The 23,751-nt window shown below is 35.7% G+C and overlaps 1 protein-coding gene across 1 annotated transcript in view; it reads left to right on the top strand.

The window, feature by feature from the left end:
- Positions 1 to 23,751, top strand: part of LOC115219701 (diacylglycerol kinase zeta-like) — a 545,273-nt gene that overhangs the window by 271,974 nt on the left and 249,548 nt on the right. The window contains exon 6 of the mRNA XM_029789877.2: positions 18,352 to 18,420. Coding sequence (XP_029645737.1) covers positions 18,352 to 18,420 — 69 coding nt within the window. The remainder of the gene's footprint in view (positions 1 to 18,351; positions 18,421 to 23,751) is intronic.

The following is a 23,751-nucleotide window of genomic DNA, read 5'->3' as shown; positions in this document are numbered from 1 at the left end:
AAATGTTCATTTTATTAAAAACTTATTTATTTAAAGAAAATAGATGTTGTAAGTAATGCTTATAGCTTAGCATGTTGTTCTTGTTGCCTTCTTGCTTAATACTTTTAATTTCTTATGAATTCCTAAAAATTTCATAAAAATAAGAATGACTTAGTCTTAGAGCTAGAAATGTAACATTTTTTTTTTTTTTCTATTAATTCTTGTATTAGAAGATTTCTAACAACTAGTCTGTCAAAACTGACACATACATTCATATACATATATATGACTGTGTATGTGTTGAAAAGTGTCAAGCCAGGTGAAATCATAGTTGTGGCCAATGCCGATGTCACATAACTGGCACATAAAAAGCACCCATTACATTCTTGGAGTGGTTGGTGTGAGGAAGGGCATCCAGCCGTAGAAACCATGCCAAATCAGATTAGAACCTGATATGGCTTACCAGTTTCAGTCAAACTGTCTAACCCATGACAGCATGGAAAGCAGATGCTAAACAATAATGATGAGATATATATGTATATACACCAGGGACACTGATATTTATGCACTGGAGTGGCTGTATGGTAAGTAGCTTGCTAACCAACCACTTGGTTACTGGTTCAGTCCCACTGCATGGCACCTTGGGCAGGTGTCTCCTACTATAGCCTCAGGCCAAACAAAGCTTTGTCAGTGGATTTGGTAAACAGAAACTGAAAGAAGCCTGTTGTATGTGTGTGTGTGTGTTTGCCCCCCACCATCACTTGACAATCGATGTTGGTGAGCTTATGTCCCCATAACTTAGCAGTTCAGCAAAAGGGACTGATAGAATAAGTACCAGGCTTATAAAGAATAAGTCCTGGGGTTGATTTGTTTGAGTAAAAGCTGTGCTCCAGCATGGCCACAATCAAATGACTGAAACAAGTAAAAGAATAAAAGAATAAACACAAACACAAATCTACTCACAAAACTTTGATTGGCTTGGGGTGTAAGTAGAAGACATTTGCGCAGGGTGCTGCACAGCTGGATTGAACCTGAATCTATGAGGTTCAATAGCCAACTTGTCAGTCATGCAGACTAGCTTATACCATTGATGAGATACAATACTAATAACTCATTAAACGTTTTGATGCCTAAATGTTTAAGGCGAGTTACTTTTAATGGATTGAATATTTTAAAAGAAAAAAATTAACCTGAACTTAAAAAATAAAAAAGTTTGTAAAAACAAGGTTGGCAGTTAGAAAAATGATAATCTTGATGGATATAATTCCTTTAAACAATTCTAATTTTATGAGAAGCTACAAAGTTGAAACAAGCTATGTGAATTTTTGGCAGAATAGGTCAGGAAATTAATATACATTTATGTACAACACCAGTGAATATCTTAGAAAATGTAAAATAAATTGGTTGTATACTGTCAATCTAACGTGAACGTGACAGTAGGGGATTACACCACCGCTGTTTAGCCCTAGGAAACATCGACGCTTCCCGATGGCTTCGACACATTTTTTTCCTGTGTCCTTATATATTTACGAAGGGGAGACAAACACCCCCAGCTTGTTACCCATTCCTCAGAAAATAAGTACCTCTCATTCCTCCTTTGCTAATGAAGGGAGCTTATACCCAATAACTGTTTAAACCTGTGACAAACTGGCACATGCTGTTTTGTGCATAAATGTTACTTAACTATTTAATCAGTTTGCTGGCAAATGCACAATATGAAAATTTGTCTGGCCATTACAGCTAACTTCTAGTTTGTCATGGAGTTAAATAGCAATTGACCATAAGCTCTCTCTCTCTCTCTCTCTAGGCAGGATGGTGAGGAGTATTTATCTTCTACTGAATGGCCAACCTAGTATAAAACATGTCAAAACTATCTATTCTTTTTTTACAAAGTGAGAGCAAAATATATCCACATCTATTTAAACTTGCACATTGAAGGCTTAAAAACTCCTTAACTGCTTGGAATTTATCTTATATATCAGGAAATTGTTTGTTTGACAATAAATTATGTCATTCTTTGTGTGTAGTACAATGCGGTCCAGTTTCTTTTCTTATTTTATTTTCCTTACTTTATGCTCCATTAAAGTGTTATTTTCTCATCTTGGATCTAAAAAATAGCCATTCTAAAAATTTCTAACCTGTTTTAGTCTGCGTTTTTTTCCTTTTCTTCTTTTGTTTGTAAATCAAATGCTAACTGAATTCAGTAAAATTCTTTCTTGGATATTTTTATCTGTCGCTTCCTTCAGACTAAAACTATTTCTCATAACCATTCTCTTGTTGCTTATTTCTTTTCTTACCAAAGATAGTTTTCGATTGATTTTCTTTTTCCCTGTCCTATTGCTCTTCATATTTCGACATCATGTAGTAGCAGTAGTAGTAAGAGCTATGATGCACCTGATATCTTTCTACCTTTCGACCTTCTCTTGTTGCTTCTCTCATTGTTTTAGTTCATTTTTTCTTTATATATTTCACTCTTCCTCCAAGCAAAAATATGTTTCCAGTTGACATCTCATGTCTCAATTCTGGCTATCGTATTTCTGTTGATGAATCTTGTAAAAATATGCCAGATGTTGACAGCACAAGAAAATTACTTTTGGTAAGTGTGGCTCCATTGAATGTTTTCCAGTGACATTAATGGCATATAATAAATGGGCTTATGGGCATGGAAAGAAATATATATGTATATCTATTTATATATATATATATATATATAGTGTGTATGTGTGTATATATATATAGTGTGTGTGTGTATGTGTGTATATATATATGTATGTGTGTATGTATTTATATAAATATATATTTACATACATATATGCATACATACATACACACACATATGTATATATAGTAGTCTGTGTGTGTGTGTATATACATACATATACCATGATAATGTCTGCTTTTCTATTTTTGCATGGGTCAGACAAGGCTTCTTTGAGATAGAATATTTCTACAACCAGATGTCCTTCTGTCATGAACCATCACCTGTTTTTAAGCATGTAAATATTTCCCACAGTCTATCAAACAATGGACAGTCTGGTCATGTTCTCAGAGGATCACAACCAAATGACATCATTTATGTTGCCAGTCACTTTTTACAATTAACACATATATCCAGACACACACATACACACACACACACAAAATGGAATTTTTCTGGTTTCTCTCAACTAAATTTTGTTCTCAAGGTATTATCTTAGTCAACCTGCACGTGGTGGTGGTTAGCCCCTACCAAACCACATGGTTCTGAGGGGAACATCTTAATCACACAGAGATGCCTCTGCCTATTATAAGGTGTGTATGTGTATGAAGATCCAGTGGTTAGGGTGTTAAGCTCACAATCTAGTGGTCATGAGTTCAATTCCCAGACCGAACAGCACGTCGTGTTTTTGAGCAAAACACTTCATTTCCCATTGCTCCAGTTAGTTCCCTCAGTTGTAAATGGGTAACCCTGCGATGATCCAAACAAGGGGAACGTCAGCCTGCTTGCCTGCCAGTCATGTAGCATCATTCTAAAGTGATGCAAAGCTCATTGTGACCAGCGATGTATAACAGCATCTGATTGTCTGGTCAATCACATGATTTATACAGATACACACACACACACACACACACACACACAGGTTATATTATTGCATTAATTATATTATCACTTAATAAAAGTCAATTAAATATTATTGTCTGATTGAAAGTATATTTTCATGTTTTCTCAATATGCATGTATATATACACCCACACCAATCATATTTATGGATTCTTTATTAATTACTCAAGTTACTTTTTATGTACGATTAATTTAACTGAATTTACTTCATATATATATATATATATATTTACACACATATCTCTGTTAAGAAACCATCTCAGGAATATTAAATATCCAATATACTACTGGATGTGTAACTATGTATTTTAACCAAGTGCTTACTATTGCATAGCAATATTGCAATTGAATACTAGGTATGGGTGGCAGTATATATATATATATCTTCTTTCTTTCCTTTCATGAGCATCCAATAACACTATGCTTGTTCCACGTCCTCATGTTGTTGTTTTCTCTTTGTGTTTTCATGTTTGGATTAACTATGTATATATATATGACGACTGTATTGGTGCCACCTCACTCTCCCGTGAACATCTAGACTCCTTCCTCTCTTTCGTTAAATCCTTCCATCCTGCCCTCCACTTCACCTGCACTATCTCCAACACCTCTGTCTCCTTTCTTGACATTTCGGTCAGCATTCATCACTCCACTCTTACCACCTCCATTCACTACAAACACACAGACTCACACTTATACCTAAACTTCTCTTCCTCCCACCCCAAACACACCAAGCTTTCCATCCCCTATTCCCAATTCCTCCGTCTACATAGGCTCTGTAGTGACGACCATGACTTTACTTTGAGACTTAATCTCAACTCATGGCTCACCACTTCATCCTACATGGATACCCCCTCATTACTATCCACACCGCCCTTGCCAGAGCACGTTCCATAGACCGTGCATCTGCTCTCTCCCCCCGAACCTGCCCTGCAGTCTCCCGCCTCCCTTTTCCCCTCACTTACCACCCCACCACCCTACCTCTCCAACGCACCACTCTTCGAGTTTTCTGGCATCTCCAGTCCTACCCGTCCACTTCACACCTCTTCCCTAACCGACCCCTCCCCTCCTTCAAACAAGCCCACAACCTACGAGACCTCTTGATCCACAGCTTCTTCCCCAACCCTACCTCCCAACCTGGCTTGTTCCCCTGCTCCCGCCCACGTTGCTGCACTTGCCCTTACCTCTCCAACACCACCCTCCTCACTGGCACCCATCATCGACCCTATCGCATCATCAACTCCTTCACCGGCACCTCCAGCAATATCATCTATTGCATCTCCTGCTCTCTCTGCCATTCCCTGTACATCGGACAAACGGGACGCCGCTTGGCTGACCGGATCGTGGAACACCTCCAAGACATCCACCTCACCAATGACACTCCAGTCTCATGCCATTTCCACTCCACCGGTCACTCCTTGCAACACCTGTCTGTGTTCGGATTGTCCTTGCACAGAGGCCATCCAGATTCCCGCTTGTGCTGTGAACAGGGATTAATCTTCTCTCTTCGCTCTTCTATGCCATTTGGGCTCAATTCTCCCCCCTTTTCATCTAACCTCCTCCCCGATTCCTACTTCTCTTCACTCCTACATCTTTTCACCCCTACTCTCTTTCCATCTTCTTCCCTTCTTTCCCTTCTTCCCCTTCTCCCTCTTCTTTTCTCTTCTTCCCTCTTCCCTTCTCTCTTTCTCTCTGCTCCCTCACTCCCCCTCCTTCTCCCCCTCACCCCCCTCCTCTCTCCTCTCTCCCCTCCTCCTCTCCTCCCATCTCCTCTCTTCTCTCCCCCCATCCCCCACGCACCCTCTCTTCTCTCTTCTCTCCTTCTCTCCTCTCTCTCCTCATATACCCACCTTCCCCTCCCCATAAACCCACCCACCCCTACTCCACCTTCCCTATCCTTCCCCTATTCTACACTACACCCTCCCCTACCTACCTCACCCACCGCACCTGTGTTTTCCCCACTCTCGCCTCCCCCACCTCCCCACAACATCACACTACACTACACCATACAACATTACACATCACATCACAACACACCACCCACAGCAATCCGCCCACACACCCATCCCCACCGCCCACACACCCATCCCCACCGCCCACACACCCATCCCCACATCTTTACACCTACACATACATACACATATCACATCGCAACACACCACACACACACCCATCCCCACATCTCCACACCCACACATACACACACACGTCCAGACCTCCAGCCCTCTTTCACACGCACATACATACTCTCTTATACACACATGCACCTTTGTGTCGGGGGCACCTTCGTATTGGAAGTCACTTGACCCACTGTCCCTCTCGCGTTTGACCACTGTCCGAAGTCAGGACGCCATGATAGATCGTTAGCTCCTACACGCATTTTTTTTCTCTCCTTGTTTTTTTCTTTGTCCCTTTCTATAGAAGAGCGTAGGCTCGAAACGTAAAAGACTTTTTCTATTTCTAACGTATATATATATATATATATATATATATATATATATATATATATATATATATATATATATATAAATATATTAACAATATTATCAGTTGATGAGGGACTAGGATAAATTTATGTTAGTGAAAGGGTGCAGTCAGTTGAAAAACCCAATTATATTATTGGTACATATTGTCTTCTTTGTAGTAAGATGAAAAATGGTTGTATATTTAAACTTTGTGCTGATTGCCAATGATGTTCTTACTTTTACATACACGTTTGCTTCTGTCAAGTGCAACTTATATAACATCCGTTCCTATACATCCATCAACTAGGAATCTTCCATACTCATTTGGGAAGATAAAAGTTGATTATATGACCCTCAGTATTTGACTGGTATTTATTCAATTGCCTTCAATGAGATTTGAACTCAGAGAATTAAAGAATATAACTAAATACCACAATGCAGTATTTATGTGATGTTCACACTCTCCTGCTATTACCCCATGCTTCTATACATCTTCAGCAAATTAATAAACAAAATGTTCTAAACTTTATCCATCTACTCTAACTTTTGATGTTATTTAATCTTAATATTTAGCTTTTGTGTGTGTGTGCGTGCGTGCAAGAGAGAAAGAGAGAGAGAGTACGTGCATGCATGCTTGTGTATGTCGGAGCGTACTCTTTCATATATGTGTCTGATTTTGCATGTCTGTGTACTGATATCACTGGATAATTATAAACAAATGTCCTTGTCACACATGTGGATTCCCTTAATATCCAGTTTTTCATGAAAAATATGTCTAACTTTGGGATAGTATTATTACCTTACTTGGAAACAGGTGAGGGTTGTCAACAGGAAGTGTACCCAGGCATAGAAAATCTGCCTCAGTACCAAACAAAATCCTTAGTGATATTTTGTTCTGAGTTCAAATTCTGCTGAAGTCGATTTTACCTTACATCCTTCCATGGTTGATAAAATAAGCTCCAGTTGAGCATTGGGTTTGGGGTAATTGATTTAACCCCTCCCCCAAAATTTCCAGCCTTGTGTCAAAATTTGAAACCAATATTTCAAATATCAATTCCAGTATCTATTTTGATGGTCAGTTTTATCCATTTAGATACATTTGAGAATTTAACCTTTGTTTCCCTCGACCAATCTTATTAATGACCTCTTCTGCTGTCAGCCAGTACACTCCCCAATTTAAATAAAAATCTGAAACATACAATTTAGACTCCAATTCCTTAAGGAATTCAGAAATAACACTTAGCTTGTCAGTTTTCAGTTGGCAAAGTCGAAAGATAATTTCTAATATTACATCATTCATAAAGTAAATTGATAATTCCTGTTTGTTATCATTGAAGAAGATAAAACTATATTGAAACAGAAATGACAACATAATCACAACTCTTTTCATTGGAAACAGTGGCCAAATTATACTTCCAATTTAGAGGACGTATAAGAGGTAATAACCAAACAGAGAATAACAGCTAGAATGACAGATCGATGGAGACTCCATTTCTCATGTCATAATCATGGTTCTTTCCCATTCCGTTTCTATGTGTCATTGATTGAAAATGTAAAATAACTGCTGTGTCAATTCTAGAGATACTGTTCGTTTTGTTTTGTTGTTCGTTCCCAGGTCAACCCTTATAAGAGTTGGCCAAAACTCAAAGGCTGTCATCAATCCATGACCATCCAGTCAATTGTATCTCTCCAAGTATAACCTATGTAAGATCATATGGTCTTTTTTTTTATTTTTGTTGCAATTAAGAATCATGTCAAATTTGATTCTGCAACCCATCTTTTCATAAGGTCTAGAATTATGCTATCCAATGTGTCCTTCTCTTAGTTATACAGTTGGATGATATTTGAAGGAATTTGGTTGTTATTTCAATTCTAACAGGTTGAATTTCTATATTGAAGCTCTCCTATGACTTTATGCATTCTTTTTTCCATTTTTTCTTTTTTAGATGGGAAGGCATGATTTAAGAAAAATATAGCTGTTATTTTTGGCAGCTCTTGTTATCAAATAGGGGCTCTCTAGTTGGCTTTTGTGTAATATATAATGCAGGAGAGTTCAGCACTGTAAATTGAGGACTTTTCAACACAGCTTTATTATGACAAAGTGAATGGATTCCTGATTTAAACATCAGATAAGGAATCCTTATCTCAAAAGTCAGATGGAAATAGAATTACTGTGTTCTTTGAATAGAAAGAAAATCTGGTGAATTCCTTTTGCAAAGATTGATTTTATCCCCTAAGAGAAATAGCCCACATCTTAATGTAAGCTCTAAATTCCATTATTTAGCAGGAAAACAACTAGAAAAGGATGAGATTGGGGGTGGGGCAATTGTATATAATATAATATCGGATCATTCTCATAATTACTGTCTTAATTCTCTTCTTCTGGCTTTCATAGAAAGAAAGACTTTGGTTTGTGTTATCACCTATATATATATACATATGTGTGTGTGTGTGTGTGTGTGTGTGTGTATGTATGTATGTATGTATGTATGTATGTATGTATGTATATATATATATATGTATATATATATATATATATATATATATATATATATATATATATATAATAATAATAAATATTAGGGAATAAATCCCAATTTAAAGGGAAAATCAGATTTAGGATTGAATCCAATTTTATAGTAAAATATTATATTATATAAATTATTTTATGTATTGGCTTAAGTCTTCCTTTGTTTGATTTGCATAATAGTGGTTTTGTCTCTAATTTAATATAATATATATATATATATATATGGCAAACGAAAGATGGAATATATGAGAATTTATTACTATACACACATATATATATATGTATATATATATATAATATATATATATATATATATATGTATCTTTTACCTGTTTCAGTCATTGGACTGTAACCATGCTGGAGCACCACCTAAACAAGGTTAAGTTGAACAAATTGCTCCCCCAGTACTTACCTTTTACTTATAGTACCTATTCTATTGGTCTCTTTTGTTGAACTGCTAAGTTATGGGGACATGAACAAACCAACACCGGTTGTCAAACAGTGGTAGGGGACAAATACAAACATGAAGACACACACACACAGTCAAAGCTTTGGTTGATGTGGCACTATAGAAGAAAATACATGCCCAGGGTGCCATGCAGATACATATAACTTTTTGATTAGCATAATGTTTCTATCTTTCATAACTTTTAGACAGTAGCTTGACAGAATTGGTGGCGCATCAGCCAAAATACCTTTTGGGTATTTGGTTACATTTCTTTTTCTTATGTTCAAATTATTTTTCATATTCTCAACAGGTCGTTAGTTTTTAACCCCAGGTCAGACTTGATTGTGTGGGCCTGTAATAAAAGGTATTCCAACCATAGTAATTTCATTTTGTTTTTCGTTTTTAAGTATAATGTATTTAGGACCCCATTATCCAAAACATTTTCTCCTCATTTTTGAAGTAGCTGGGTATGATATGAGAAAGATTTGGTTGCTATTTCTGACTGGGTAGTGTAGAATTGATATTTACAGAAGTGTGGAGGTTGTAGTAAAGGAAATACAGAGAACCGAATACAGCTTAATGGTGGTTGCAAAGATCTGTGAAAGGAATACGTAACACAATGGCAACATTATCTCCCTTTTTGTTTCTTCTATACAATTACAGTTCAGTAATTGCTTTCTTTTAAAGACGTTTTTCTAGTTATATTAATAAAAAAAAAAATCAATTAATGGATTTGCTTGCACTCATCATCATCATTATCATCATGGTGTTGCTTTGTTTTTACATGGTTCTAGAAGGTCAGCAGTGCAACATGTTCATCATGTATGTCACTTCTATGTCACTTCAATTGTGAAGTCCAACATTGTCAGATCAGACCTAAATGCCCTTTATTTAACTCCTACATGGTTGTTTAACCTGTTAGATTGTTGTATGTGCTGACAAGAGAATATCTATGTGGTCATTTAACCTAGTAGATACAGCAGCCAAATATCCTTAAAAAAGGGAAAAAAAGGGATAAAAACCACATTGGACAATATCCTTTGAGGATGTGTGAAATAAGAGATCCCTCCTTGCTTGGCAAGCATTTAATAGTTAGTGACAGGAAGGGCATCCAGCTGTAAATTAATACTTTGATGATATAGTCATCTAACCCATACTAGAATAGAAAGATAGATGTAGAAGAAACAAATGAATAGACTGTAACTGAATAAAATTAATTCAACCTCAGTAGTTAACTGGTACTTTGTTTTCAACCCCTCAAGGATGAAAGGCATAGTTGACTTCAACGAGATTTGAACTCATGAACTCAGAATGTAAATAACTGTAACTAAACACCACAAGGCATTCTTCTGGTACTTGAACTGAATTAAAAATGTAGTGAAAGGGTTGTTGGCAAAATAGCCATCATCTGAAGAATCTAAACACGGGATGTTAGTTTCAGTTGGAGATGATATATTTCAAATCCCTTTTCATCTGAATAACTACTTTGTTATGAACATACTTACAGTAATGTGTACAAATGATTTGGATTAGTTTATTTTTTTTAACCTTCATGAATTAAATTTCTTAAATCCTTTTTACATCTAATGATGTTTTTTGCATACACAATTAGGAGTGGCTTGGTAGACGGAAACTGAAAGAAGCCCGTTGTATATATATGTGTGTGTGTGTGTATGTATATGTTTGTGTGTCTGTGTTTGTTGCCCCAACATAGCTTGATGACCGATGCTGGTGTGTTTACGTCCCCATAACTTAGCAGTTCGGCAAAAGAGACTGATAAAATAAGTACCAAGCTTACAAAGAATAAGTCCTGGGGTCGATTTGCTCGACTAAAGGCAGTGCTCCAGCATGGCCACAGTCAAATGACTGAAACAAGTAAAAAGAGAGTAAAAGAGAGAGTATACATTTACAAACAAACTGTGGGTGTATTCTGTGGGCATCAGCTATTTGAGAACAAAAGTTTTTAAGAACTGAAAGTGTTGCAAACATTAAACATCCATGAAATTTTTATATCTAATGCAAACAATAAAAAGCATGTTGTTCTTATTGCTCTTGCTGCCAACAAAAGTAATTCTGAAATTGCGACCTTCTTAAATGTTGCCAGGGACTTCATGTTTAAGATCAGACGAGAGCTCTTAGATCTTAATGTGAATGTGTCTTCCATGGGCATTAATAACCCCCCAGAAAATCACCCTCTCAATGGTCAGACATTGTCTAAAAAGCTGAGTTTGTGATGGTTTTGAGGGTTATGACCACTTTTTCTCTGCAAAGTTTTAAGGTCAATGTTGCATCCTACATCATGACAGCAGAGATTATTGTCAAGCCATGGTTTGAGTAAGTTGCTCAGAAGAGATCTTACATGCTTCAGTCTGACTATGCTCTCTCTCTCTCTCTCTCTCTCTCTCTCTCTCTCTCTTCTCTCTCTCTCTCTCTCTCTATATATATATATATATAATTATAAATTTTCTTCAGAATATCATAGAAAGCATGGAAGTGCTCGAGTCAAACCCAAGACTCTAGACAAGTTCAAGAGATACAAGGAGGAAGTTCAACTCAGGCAGACTATGATTGGTGCGGATCTAATATAACAGAGTTGTCTAAAACATATATTAATGCATTCAAAATATAGAAATATAAAAATATACATGAATGTTAAACATATGCAAGGACAAATAAATATATACATAAAAGCACCAAGTAAAAAGCACCAACTGATCGTGGCCATTGCCAGCCTTGCCTGGCACCTGTGCCGGTGGCACGCAAAAAGCACCCACTACACTCATGGAGTGGTTGGCATTAGGAAGGGCATCCAGCTGTAGAAACACTGCCAGATCAATCTGGTGCCTGGTGCAGCCTCCTGGCTTCCAAGATCCCCGGTCGAACCGTCCAACCCATGCTAGCATGGAGAATGGACGTTAAACGATGATGATGATGATGATGATATGTATATATATATATGTATATATCTGTATGTATATGTGTATATATATATATATATATGTATGTACATATATACACACACATATATATATACACATATATCTACACACTCACATATACACATGCATTCACATATATTTATGTGTGTGTGTGTGTATGTGTGTGGTGTGTCTCTATGCATGTTTTTGTAAATGTACTTTCACTAGCTGAGCACTATTAAGTTAACATTCGATAGCTACTCGAGGAATAAATTAAGCATGATGTAGCATATTGCACTGTCAAAGAATTAATTACTTCCCTATCAGTAATCATTACTTGTCGATTCTTCAATGAAGGGCGTAAATATATATATATGTGTGTGTATTTATGTGTGTGTGTGAATGCATATATGTGTGTATATATATATACATACATACATACATATATATATATATATATATATATATATATATATGCATATATATTTATGAATATACATACTCCTCACCACACACACACACAGTAGGGCAAAGTACTTAAAACTGCCACCTCAATGTAGCTGAGATCTTCAATTCATTAATTTTTTTTTAATCAAGAGTCTGTGAATTTTTTTTCCTTCTCTTTTCTCTCCCTTCAGCTTCTTCCTAAAATGTTGTTGCTATAAATAAACTAGCATCGACCATCTCCTTCAGCAACTACATCAATGCAGTCACTCAGCCTGCTAGAAATAGTAGCCAGATATCCCCCGTATGGCCCTGAGCCATCTTCAGAAAATTAAGAAAAAGAACACATTGAATAATGTACTCCTCAATATTCTCCCTAAATTGTCATGATAGTCATGGTTGGAATACTTTTGATTTTAGAACTGCTTAATCACGGTTGACCTAGTATACTAAACAACAACCACCTTTATATAGATGCATCATTTGCCAGAAATAGCAGCTAAATCTTCTTTAAATTACTTCTTATACAAAAGCAAATTAGATAATAGAGTCCTGCGCAAATTATACCTTGGACAAATATGGACTGGTCATGGATGGAATGTCTTCTCAAGCATTCCAACCTTGTTCATTAATTAGAAATCATTATCAGAAGGACGAAATGTTTTGTTATCTTGAGTAAACAAAAAACATTATAGAGTTACTTTTGCTGATTTTGTCTAATCCCAGAGCAGCCCTGTGGATTAGGTACTGTTAAAATAGGTCTGTCACAAGTCTACAGGCTCATTAGGCCAAAGATGGTCCCAGTTTCTGTGATATAAAGCAGATGAAAGAGTAAAATACTTCCTCATGAAACCCTAAACAGAACACCAGTCCATTTTCAGGGTTAACCTCCAACTGCTGTTGGTATGCATTTTCAGTTGAGAGTACTGGACTAGTGTGAAAGAAAGGGTTTTGTTCATAAGCACAATGCATCACCTGGTCAGGGAATTGAAACCACAAACTTACTATTATCAAGTCCAACACTCTAACCAACTAGGACATGCATCTTCAGTGTAAAGTAAATATTAAAAAAATAAATGCACCCTTTTAAAGCCTAGCCAGGCTCATGGGCCCAGTTTCCCGGTTTCTATGGTGTATGTGTTCCCCAGCTGGATGATATGCCAGTCAATCTCAGCGTTATTTATTTTTGCCAGCTGAGTGGACTGGAGCAACACGAATTGAAGTGTTTTGCTCAAGAACACAACGCGTCGCCCAGTCCAGGAATCGAAACCACAATCTTATGATCATGATGCTGACACCCTAACCACTAAGCCACGTGCCTCCACTAAGTAAATATACTAAAAGTAATTTTTTTCTTGAAACAATTTCCACAGTGAAGGCTTTTCCACATCTGGATCTACGTAAATGTGTGAAATATAATTGTACACAGACATATTTCAATCAGCTTTTTGCACCTCTAATTCATTAACTCCAGCTTAATCAAGTTTTGCCCTCATGAGCAAATTTACTATTTGCTGTTTAACCCTTTGGCATTTAAACCGACCGTGTCAGGCCCAGATATTCCGCCTGTTTTATGTTGAAACTGGCCAGAGATGGCATCCCATATCCACCTTACATTGCCATTCCGAAAATACAGTCACATCATCAAAATCTTGAAGCCACGAGACAACACTTGATTAATTCAAAACAAGGTGAATAAATAATAAACATTACATCTGACAAAGTAATCTTAATAACTAAAGGGTTGAATATAAGAATGGTTATTCCTTAGAGAATTATGAACAAAGGATTCAGTGTCCCTAACTGATGAAGCATAAGGATTCAGAAACACTTGTGTCCTACAATCCAATGACATCATTCATAGCCCACAGATGCATTTTTTCACTGATTATCAGTACAGAGAATTTTTTTTCTGATACAATTTCTGCAGTGATGGTCGTTCTATGTCTAAGTGTAATGTAGAATGTATTCAGTGTAATTTTACACACATATAGTTCAATCAACACTGTTTTGTGTGCTTCTAGTTAATCCTAAAAGCAATCTTATTTTGTCCTTGTATATCTAAGATTGCATAAACATTTCTTCTTTCTGACATTGATTTCTAATGAAGGTACAGGTTCACTCATTTTGAGAAAGGTTGGTAGATTATAATGCCAGAAATTGACTGATACTTGTTTTGTCAACCAATGAAGGACAGAAATCACAACCAACAAGGGTAGGATTTGAAATCAGTATGCCAAGCTATATAACTAATAATAACTCCACTACCCCTGACACTTTTGAATAACATCCCCCCCACCTTCTACTATTTTAAATAAGGAAAGGTCAATATTTGATAATCTAGTCTCCTTTAGAGCCAATCTTAGATGCCTATGTAGTTGCAATCAGATATAGGAACCCTCTTGACTCTCCCACCATTTTGACCTAGTGTTACATCTGAGATATGACAAAGTGAAGGAGAGAGAGAGAGAGAGTACTTCATTAGCACTCAGCAGATACTCATTTTCTGCTGAGTAAACAGGAACAACATGAAATATAGCACTTTGCTCAAGGAGATAATGCACTGCCTGTCCAGGAATTGAAATCATAGCATTATGATCCAGAGCCAATAGTGCCTTATATCCTAAAAAAACAGAAAGATGGGACTATTACAGCTGGAATACCTTTCATTATAGATCTGAGTGATCAGGATTTACATGGGGTTAAATGACTCAACAACTTTTCTCACACATTTTTTGTAGCCTATAAATGTAAAATATATCTTAAAATGGAGAGAAAATTAATCAAGCTGTATCTCTCTTGAATACTTTTCCATTTTGAAAGAATAAAGATGGTTTCAAAACAGAAAAATTCTCTTGTGGCCAGAAACATGTTAACGTGCTTCCCGTCATTTGGAACATTCCTTATGTTAGCTAGAAATGTTAAGTTTTATTGCAAATCACAATAATATCAGTAAACAAATAACAGCAAAAAATAAAACTAAGCTAAAATAAAATTAAATAGTTCCCCAAATAAGTTAAGCAAACATATTTATTAAAGCTTAAATTTTTATTATATTTTTGTAATCCCATCAGAAGAAAATTTATCTTGTCAAAACAAAAGAAACAGATTTGAATTCCAGCTACCACTTTATTTCTGGTTAATCATTTTAAATATCAAATTATGACTGAATTAACTGCTAAGATTGTCAATCTCAAAAAGGATATTAAACATTACAGAAACGAACAACAGGCAGTGGAAAATCAGGAAATTTAACCTAAAATAATATTCTTTTCTACTCTAGGCACAAGGCCCGAAATTTGGAGAGAGGGAATCAGTTGATTAGATTGACCCCAGTATGTAACTGCTACTTAATTTATCAACCCCGAAAGTATGAAAGGCAAAGTTGACCCCGGCAGAATTTGAACTCAGAACATAAAGGCAGACAAAATACCGCTAAGCATTTCACCCAGTGAGCTAACGTTTCTGCCAGCTCAGCGCCTTCAACCTAAAATAATATTCTAACAAAAAAGAGCCTGGTATCAAAGATAACTATTTTGGCTAATTTTGTAATAATCCTTTTTTTATATAGCAATATAAACAATTTAATATCTATTTCAAGCTAGGTGTCTCTGCCATGCTCTACTAAAGATTCATAATGATTAAGTAAACTAATCCAGCAGAGAATTTAGTTGTTATAATCAGTATAAATTATATGATTTGTGGGTGAGTAGCAATGTTGGTTATAGATTCCCAACTGGTTAATTATTGGTACATTGTATTTCTGATGGCATAAATGATAGGGATGCATCAGTGCACCTCAAACAAAATAATTACGACAAGGTATTTTTCATCCGTTTCAGTGATTCATCAGCAATTTCTTGCTAATATACAAATATTTCTTGATATACATGTGTGTATATGTATACACACAAGCACACACATACAATGGATTTCTGCACAGTGTCTGTCTACCAAAGATGCATTGGTCAACCCAAGGCTGTGGTTGAAAACATTTGCCCAGGGTGTTGTGTAGCGGAATAGAATCCAGAGACCCATTATCATGGGGCAGACTTCTTAACCACAAGATCATATCTGCACCCAATTAATATAAAATAATCAAATGGATTGTTTTCCTCCTCTCCAATTTTTTTCAATCCTTTCCTTAGTTCAGTTTGTCACAGAACTGTGATAGTTTAAGGTTTGAGCATTGCAATGTTTTAAAGAATATTCTAATATCAAGGGTTGTAATAATACCCATTGTACCCTGCTAGGGCTTATAGCATGTCACTTTAATTACCATACTTGTGCCCTTTTTAACCCTTTAGTATTTAAATCAGTCATATCCAGCCCAAATATTCTACTGACCAGGTCCAGTCTCTCACACCTACTCTACAATGTCATTCTAAAGATAAACAATCACATCAACAATATCTCAAATCTATGAGATATGCTTCATTAATTCAAAGCAATGTCGACAGATATACATTACCTTTGACAGAGGGCTAAAGGGTGAAACATATACAGTTTTATTTTAAATTGTCAAAAGAAGACTTTCATCACTCAGGATCTTTGCAGAATCTCCAAGACTAGTAGATTAAAAGAGAAGATGGCACCATCACTCATAGTTACTGCTATGTATTACTTCATTTTTGCATTAGTAACCAAGCTGGCCATGTTTGAGCTTTGGGCAAATATAGCAGCCTTCCAATATGTTACATTATTCAGCACCTGTTGTATATCACCAAGGAGCCTCTGCTTGAAAACGACTTCCTGCTGTATGTAATCAGAAACTAGGTCGAGTCTGATTGTGTGACAGAAAAAAAGCCTCTTTTATTTGCTGCTGTCTGTCTCTCATTTCTGCACACTTTGCACCTTGATTTCACCTGAGAATAACATCAAATTGAATCGCTTGTCCAATAGAAACTAATATATATACTGAATGAGCAGTGAGAGAATTTCTAAGCAGTTGCATGATCTGCTAGAAATAGCTACTAATTTTCCCTCAAATCACATTCTACCATCATAAATATAGCATGCCTGAAAATAAAGATGGGTGATAATAGCTAGAACATTTTTGGTCATAGTTCAACTCAAACAGGACAGACCAGGGGCTAAATACTAAGCACTAGTTGTGTGATGTGGGCAATAATTATATATCCTAGATTCTATGTAAGATTATACATTTTCAATGATGAATAGAAGCTACAAGATGACATTTGATGTGAGGCAATGGATTGCAGAAGAGTAGAGATGAAGTCATGCAGACAAGAGATGGAAATATATATCTCTCGCCCATTTAACTCATGCATAACTGAAAAATGGAACGTGATTCCGGATTCTAACAAGTTGATAGAAACATTTTTTCATAAAAACATTCTTCAAATACATGTTTAACTTCAAAATCTTCCTAGAAAGAAAAAAAAAAAAGACAGAATGTTGTTCACTGGTGCTTAAAAGCTAAAAAGCAATTTAGTGTTTCTTATAACTTTGATTCCCATACACCTTTGAATCAATCTAAACTACTTTCCATATTAATCAAATCCAACCTCTTGCTAGCATGGAAAATAGTAAGTAGATATCATTTATGATGTTGCTGCGATGTGGAGGAATCCTTTATTTATTCATTTATTTCTTGGTTTATTTTGTCATTTTTAAAGATTTATAAACGTGGAAGAATACTGTGTGCGTGATCATTATTTCTTTACACTTTCTTTTTACTCTTTACACTTTCTTTTTTATATTCTGATCATTTTTTTTTCTCTCTCAATTTCGTCATGAGTTGATGTGTGATATAGCTATGAAATATAAATATAGTTGGATTTATTTATGAAAAATATAGTTGCTGCCATTACGAGAATGAATAGCCATGCTATATTTATTTCATGATATGTCTGTAGATGTAACTCTTCTTGGAATTAAAAGAATTTTTTTAATCTTATTTTACTTTACTTCTATCTATATCTCTCTGTGTTTTTTTTCCTTTGCAGCCAACGAATATGAGACATCACTGGGTACATCTTCGACGCCAGGAAGGAAAATGTAAACAGTGTGGAAAGGTTAATATTCTTATTATTTGCATCATCCATTTATTTCCAACCATACCTTTTTTTTTTAATTTTTAATTTTTTTTACTTTTCTTCAACAGGTCTCATGAAATTCATAAAAAACTATTTTATTTTAAGACTCGCATTTTATTCCCCCGTTTTTATTGTAAAATCTATTTAAAAAATCTTTATTGCTTGGAAAACTAATTGATGGTTACAAAAATAATGGAATGTTAATATAACATTCAGATTTAGTGTTCATGGAAATTTACTACGCAAATTGTTTTGGTGTTATGTATTTGTTTTAATATTATAAAATATATGATTAAAAACAATGTTTGAAAAGATAACAAAAATTATAATAAACATTTCAGAATTCTTCATCAGGTATACTCAATACAGGCATGGATAGGTGGTTAAGGTACTTGATGTACAACCATAAGGTTCCCAGTTTGATCTCACCCTTTAGTACTATGGGCATGGGTCTGTTATCCTAGCTTGAAATTGATTGATGTTTTCTAAGTGCAGTTTGATTGATAGAAATTGTATGCAAGGGCCTATTGACATCATCACCATCATCATCATTTTAATACCTACTTCTCTATATTTACATGGGTCAAATGAAAGTAAGTTGGGGCAAAGCTTTTCTTGCCTGGGAACCGGAGGACAGTGGCATTGGTAAAATAGTTTTACCAATGCCACCCCAACTCCTGTTTCCAGGCAAGGTAATAGTCTCCCAGTCTATCAAACAATTAACAATTAAGACATTGCTTTACACATACAACTGAAATTAAATGACACTGTATGAATGAGCCATTTGTTTACGAAATCCCACATTGTCATGACATGTTGAAAAGTCCAGCATGCTTCCATTTGATGCCATTAGTGTGGCCTTTGTTTACAACCAGCAAACATAGGCTGAAAACAAGGGTAATATAAGCTCACATGCATACATCATCATCATCATCATTACCATCATCACCATCATCATTATCATCATCATCATCATCATCAATATTTATTACTATTATTATCATCATCATAATTGTTATTATTATTATTATTATTAATATTATTATTATTATCATTATTATTATTATTATTATTATATTATTATTATTATTATTATTATTATTATTATTATTATTATTATTTCTCATGAATAATGATTCAGTGAGGTATTTTGCTGAAGGCATAGCAAGCACTTCTAACAATTATATGAAAATAGTGTTCTACTTATTGTGAATATTTTGTGAAAATGAGGAGACGAACTGTACACTGAATCTTAGCTCCGTTGTTATTTCCGCACAGATACCACACAATGGATTTAGCATTTCCTCTACTTTTATTTTTTTTATATTTTTATGTTATACTTTCATTTCCATACATGTAAATTACATTGAAATAAGACAACAATAGAAAAATATAAATTACACATTTCATTCCAATAAGAGATTGCATTATATTCAGTGTTTCCGCAAAAAGTTAGTGTAATGAGATATAAGGAGTTAACGATCAGAGCAGATGTATTTTTGAATTTTTTTCACTCTTCTATTGTCCTGAAATCTAGTTCTCTAAAGTTGCACAATTCCATTTGCCCTTTCACACACTTCTTGTATCCTCCTTCATGTACAAAAATGTTCAACACCTTTAGTTTGATATTTTGATTTGTAACATAGACAGAAGGCTACAAATTTTATTGTTTCACCCCATACCAGAATTATTACCCTAATCTATTGGTTCCACTCCCTCTCACAACCGAGAGATCCTTGTCCTGTGAGCTCACAGTTGGTGGTGCCATATATAAAAATTCTTTAAAAACCATGCTGGTGTCACATAAAATACACTCGTTCTGGTGTTACATTAAAAATACCCATGTTGGTGTCGCATAAAAAACACTTGTACTGATGCCACATAAAAGACACCTAGTACACTCTGTATAGAGGTTGGCATTAGGAAAGGCATCCAGCCATAGAAACCTTGCCGAAACAGACAAATGGAATCTGATGCACCTCTCCAGCTTGCCAGCTCTTCTCGACCCGTCTAACATATGCCAACATAGGAAATGGACGTTAAATGATGATGATGATGACAGTAGATTTTGATGGGTTTTTTGCATTCATAAAAGGATGTCACTAAATGTTACAAGGCATTTTGTTTGACACTACCATTTCTAGCAATTCATCGGCATAGCTTTATTGATATATAGATATTACAAGAAATATCAATATAAATTAGATTGTTTCTGATCAGTTCAAAAATGAATGCAGTTCATGCCTGTTGAATAAAACATTGATGTTGATTGATGTTCTGTGTAATCAGTGAAAAGGAAAATCTAAAAATATGATCTGTGCTTTTGTATGTGGAGAGATGTGCAAATGTGTGAATGAAATTAAAAAAGCCAGCTGTGATTCAGAAATGATCGTGGTTTTATAACATGTACCACGTGTTTGTTAATTGTTTCAGGTGCCTAAGTAGACACGAGCAACCATAAGACACCCTCTACACCTGTGGTTCTCAACCTGGATTGTTTTAGGGGCTGCACCAAAACATATGAAACACTGGTCAATGAAAGAAAAAAATATATTTATAGAGGGAAGACCATTGAGGGTCACTGGAAGGATGCTTCAGGGTCACTGGAAGCATGCTTAAGGGCCACTGGAAGAATGCTTCAGGGTCACTGGAAGGATGCTTAAGAACCACTAGAAGGATGCTTGAGGGTCACTGGAAGGATGCCTCAGGGCCACATGAGGACACTCCACTCTTTGGCTCTGTGGTATATCCAGAAAGTGACAGTCAGAAGTGGAGAAAGTTGTACCAGCACTCAGCTGGTACTCCTTTAAAGCTGAGCAGCAGACTGGAGCAATGTGAAGTGAAGTGCATTACTCAATGACACAATGTGCCATCCTGTTTGGGAATTGAACCTCCAAGCATTTACAATCCTTACCTGAATACTGTAACTGTTAGGTCATGTGCCTTCACAGGTGAAATTAATTAGTGTAAATTAGGTAAAATTGATGTTGTGAAATTATTATGCATCAATTTTATGATCACAATTCAAGAAAATCTTTAATTGAGGGAATTAAGTATTCCTACTGGTAGGAACTATTAATGTTTGCCAAGATCTTTAGATCTTGAGGTTTCAAAAGATTTTAAACAGAATTGGAAAATTTCCATATGCATTTGTATTTAGAGGGTTAGACTGATTGTCAGTTGATAATTCATGAAGTAATGAAGAGTTTGTGGTGAGGGTCATTGATCCTTGGAGAGGACAGGAGAGTAACACAAGGCTTGGAAATATATCAAATGTTGTAAATGAAGCATTTTTAAATATAAGTAATTTAGCCCTAGGTTTCAATGTCATTTTTTTCTATATAGGGAGCTTGTGTAATTATGTTATAGAGTATATAATCAACAGATGTCTTAGTAATGATTGTTAGGGAAAGAAAGTTAGTGAAGATGTTTTAGGGAGAACTTAATGATGACTATTTCTACTTCAAAACATGTTAGAAGTGAATGTAGCAGAAAAGTAGATATAAGGAACAGAGCAGTTTCCTTTCTTTAGCATCAAGAAGACACATTTATGCACTATAAATTGAGCAGGTCTGTTAACAAAAACAGGAAGAAAGAGAGAGAGGAGTTTAAAAGCTTGCTTAGTGTGGGTGTTAATTTGGGGGCTTGTTTCGTTATTTAGCTCACAATTCAACCTTGATTGAATAAACCTATAATCAAAAGCATTCCAGTTTTTCCCTTTTCCCTTTTCGCACTGAACATCAATCAGTAAGTATGTTTTATTCAATAACCCTGCACTGCATTCATTTTCAAATAGAAATGAAATTATTGAATTTATATTGATGCTGCTTTTAATAATTTGGTTCCAAGATACATCACATGCACACTCTGGAATTCAGCACTATAGTTGAAGTTCTTAGAGTCATATGAGGATTTTGGGTTTACAACATCAGACGACCCTGCTTATCCAGTTGACCCACCTCTGGTGGATCAAGTTCCAGCTTGCATCCCAATAGCAACAGGTAACAGGTCTGCCTTTTTTTCAGAGAGGTGTAGCTCTATATTATCCAATATGTTCTTTTTCTAAGATGGCAGGGGGTAATTTATGGAAGATTTGGTTATTATTTTGTGCAGGTCAAATAACCATGTAATGGATCCCACATTGTCATATGACCTTGCCGATCAAATAAATACATACTCTTGCCCAAAAGATAGACCACTATAACTAAAGTTATGGTCATCCTCTCTATTTATCTGTGCTTGTTCAAACTTGTTCACTTCAACATTTAGAATGCTCTTGATGGCTCACATATAATCTCTCACATTGGTTTATTAGGAGCTATTGTTCAGGTTATCTGGTTTGAAGCTCCAGCCTATTATACTAAAATGAAAAGGTCATTCACCAGTGCTGTTTGTCACCTCTACTGCGGTTGTTTTTCTCATAATAAAACTTCAGTTTATCTTTGATTAAGTTGACTTATTCAATAAAACATTTTAGCTTTTTGGTGAATATGTCCTCCGCTTCTGTTCAGGTATATCTAAGGTTGTATTAAGTCTCCTTCCTTTTTTAAGACAGTAGGCTGTGAGTTAAGGAAAATTTGGCTGCTATTTCTAGTGAGGAAGGCAACTATGTAGAAACTGTTCCACCCTCTTTTGGCTTCTTCTATGAATGTCTGTGCTGTTGAACATGTGCCAAGGCAATCTTTTTCAGAGCCTAAAGTATAATTTAGGTATCAAAAATATATGTATATATATATAGGTGTGTGTATGTATATGTATATATAGTCATGTGTATGTATGTATAGTTATTGATGAGGTGAATGTGTAACAAGTTAGCAAAGAAAGTTTGGGTTTGATTTTTCAGCCATGTTAAACTCCCTTTTCTACCATAATGGGGGTCAATGAAGCATCAAGCATGTGTGTGTGTGTGTCTTCATCTTTTACTTGTTCATTATTAGACTGCGTCCATGCTGGGGCAACACCTTGAAAAACTTTAGTCGAATGCATCAACCCCAGAACATATTTGTTTAAGCCTGTTACTTACCCTCTTGGTCTCTTTAACCAAACTGCTAAGTTATGGGGACATAAACATACCAACAGCAGTGGTGTCAAGTGGTGGTGGGGTGGGGTGGTGATGGGGACAAACACAGACACAAAGACATGCTTAGATACTTATATACGATAGGCTTCTTTCAGTTTCTCTCCACCAAATCCACTCACAAGGCTTTGGTTGGCCCAAGGTGTTATGCAGTGGAACTGAAGGTGGTGTATATATCTTTGTACATATATGTATGTGTATTGATATAGAGATGTGTCATCATCATCATCATG

This window comes from Octopus sinensis, linkage group LG15 (assembly GCF_006345805.1).
Source record: "Octopus sinensis linkage group LG15, ASM634580v1, whole genome shotgun sequence".
Taxonomy (NCBI): Eukaryota; Metazoa; Mollusca; class Cephalopoda; order Octopoda; family Octopodidae; genus Octopus; species Octopus sinensis.
Note: the sequence above shows the minus strand (reverse complement) of the source record. Positions and strands in the feature narration are given on the sequence as shown.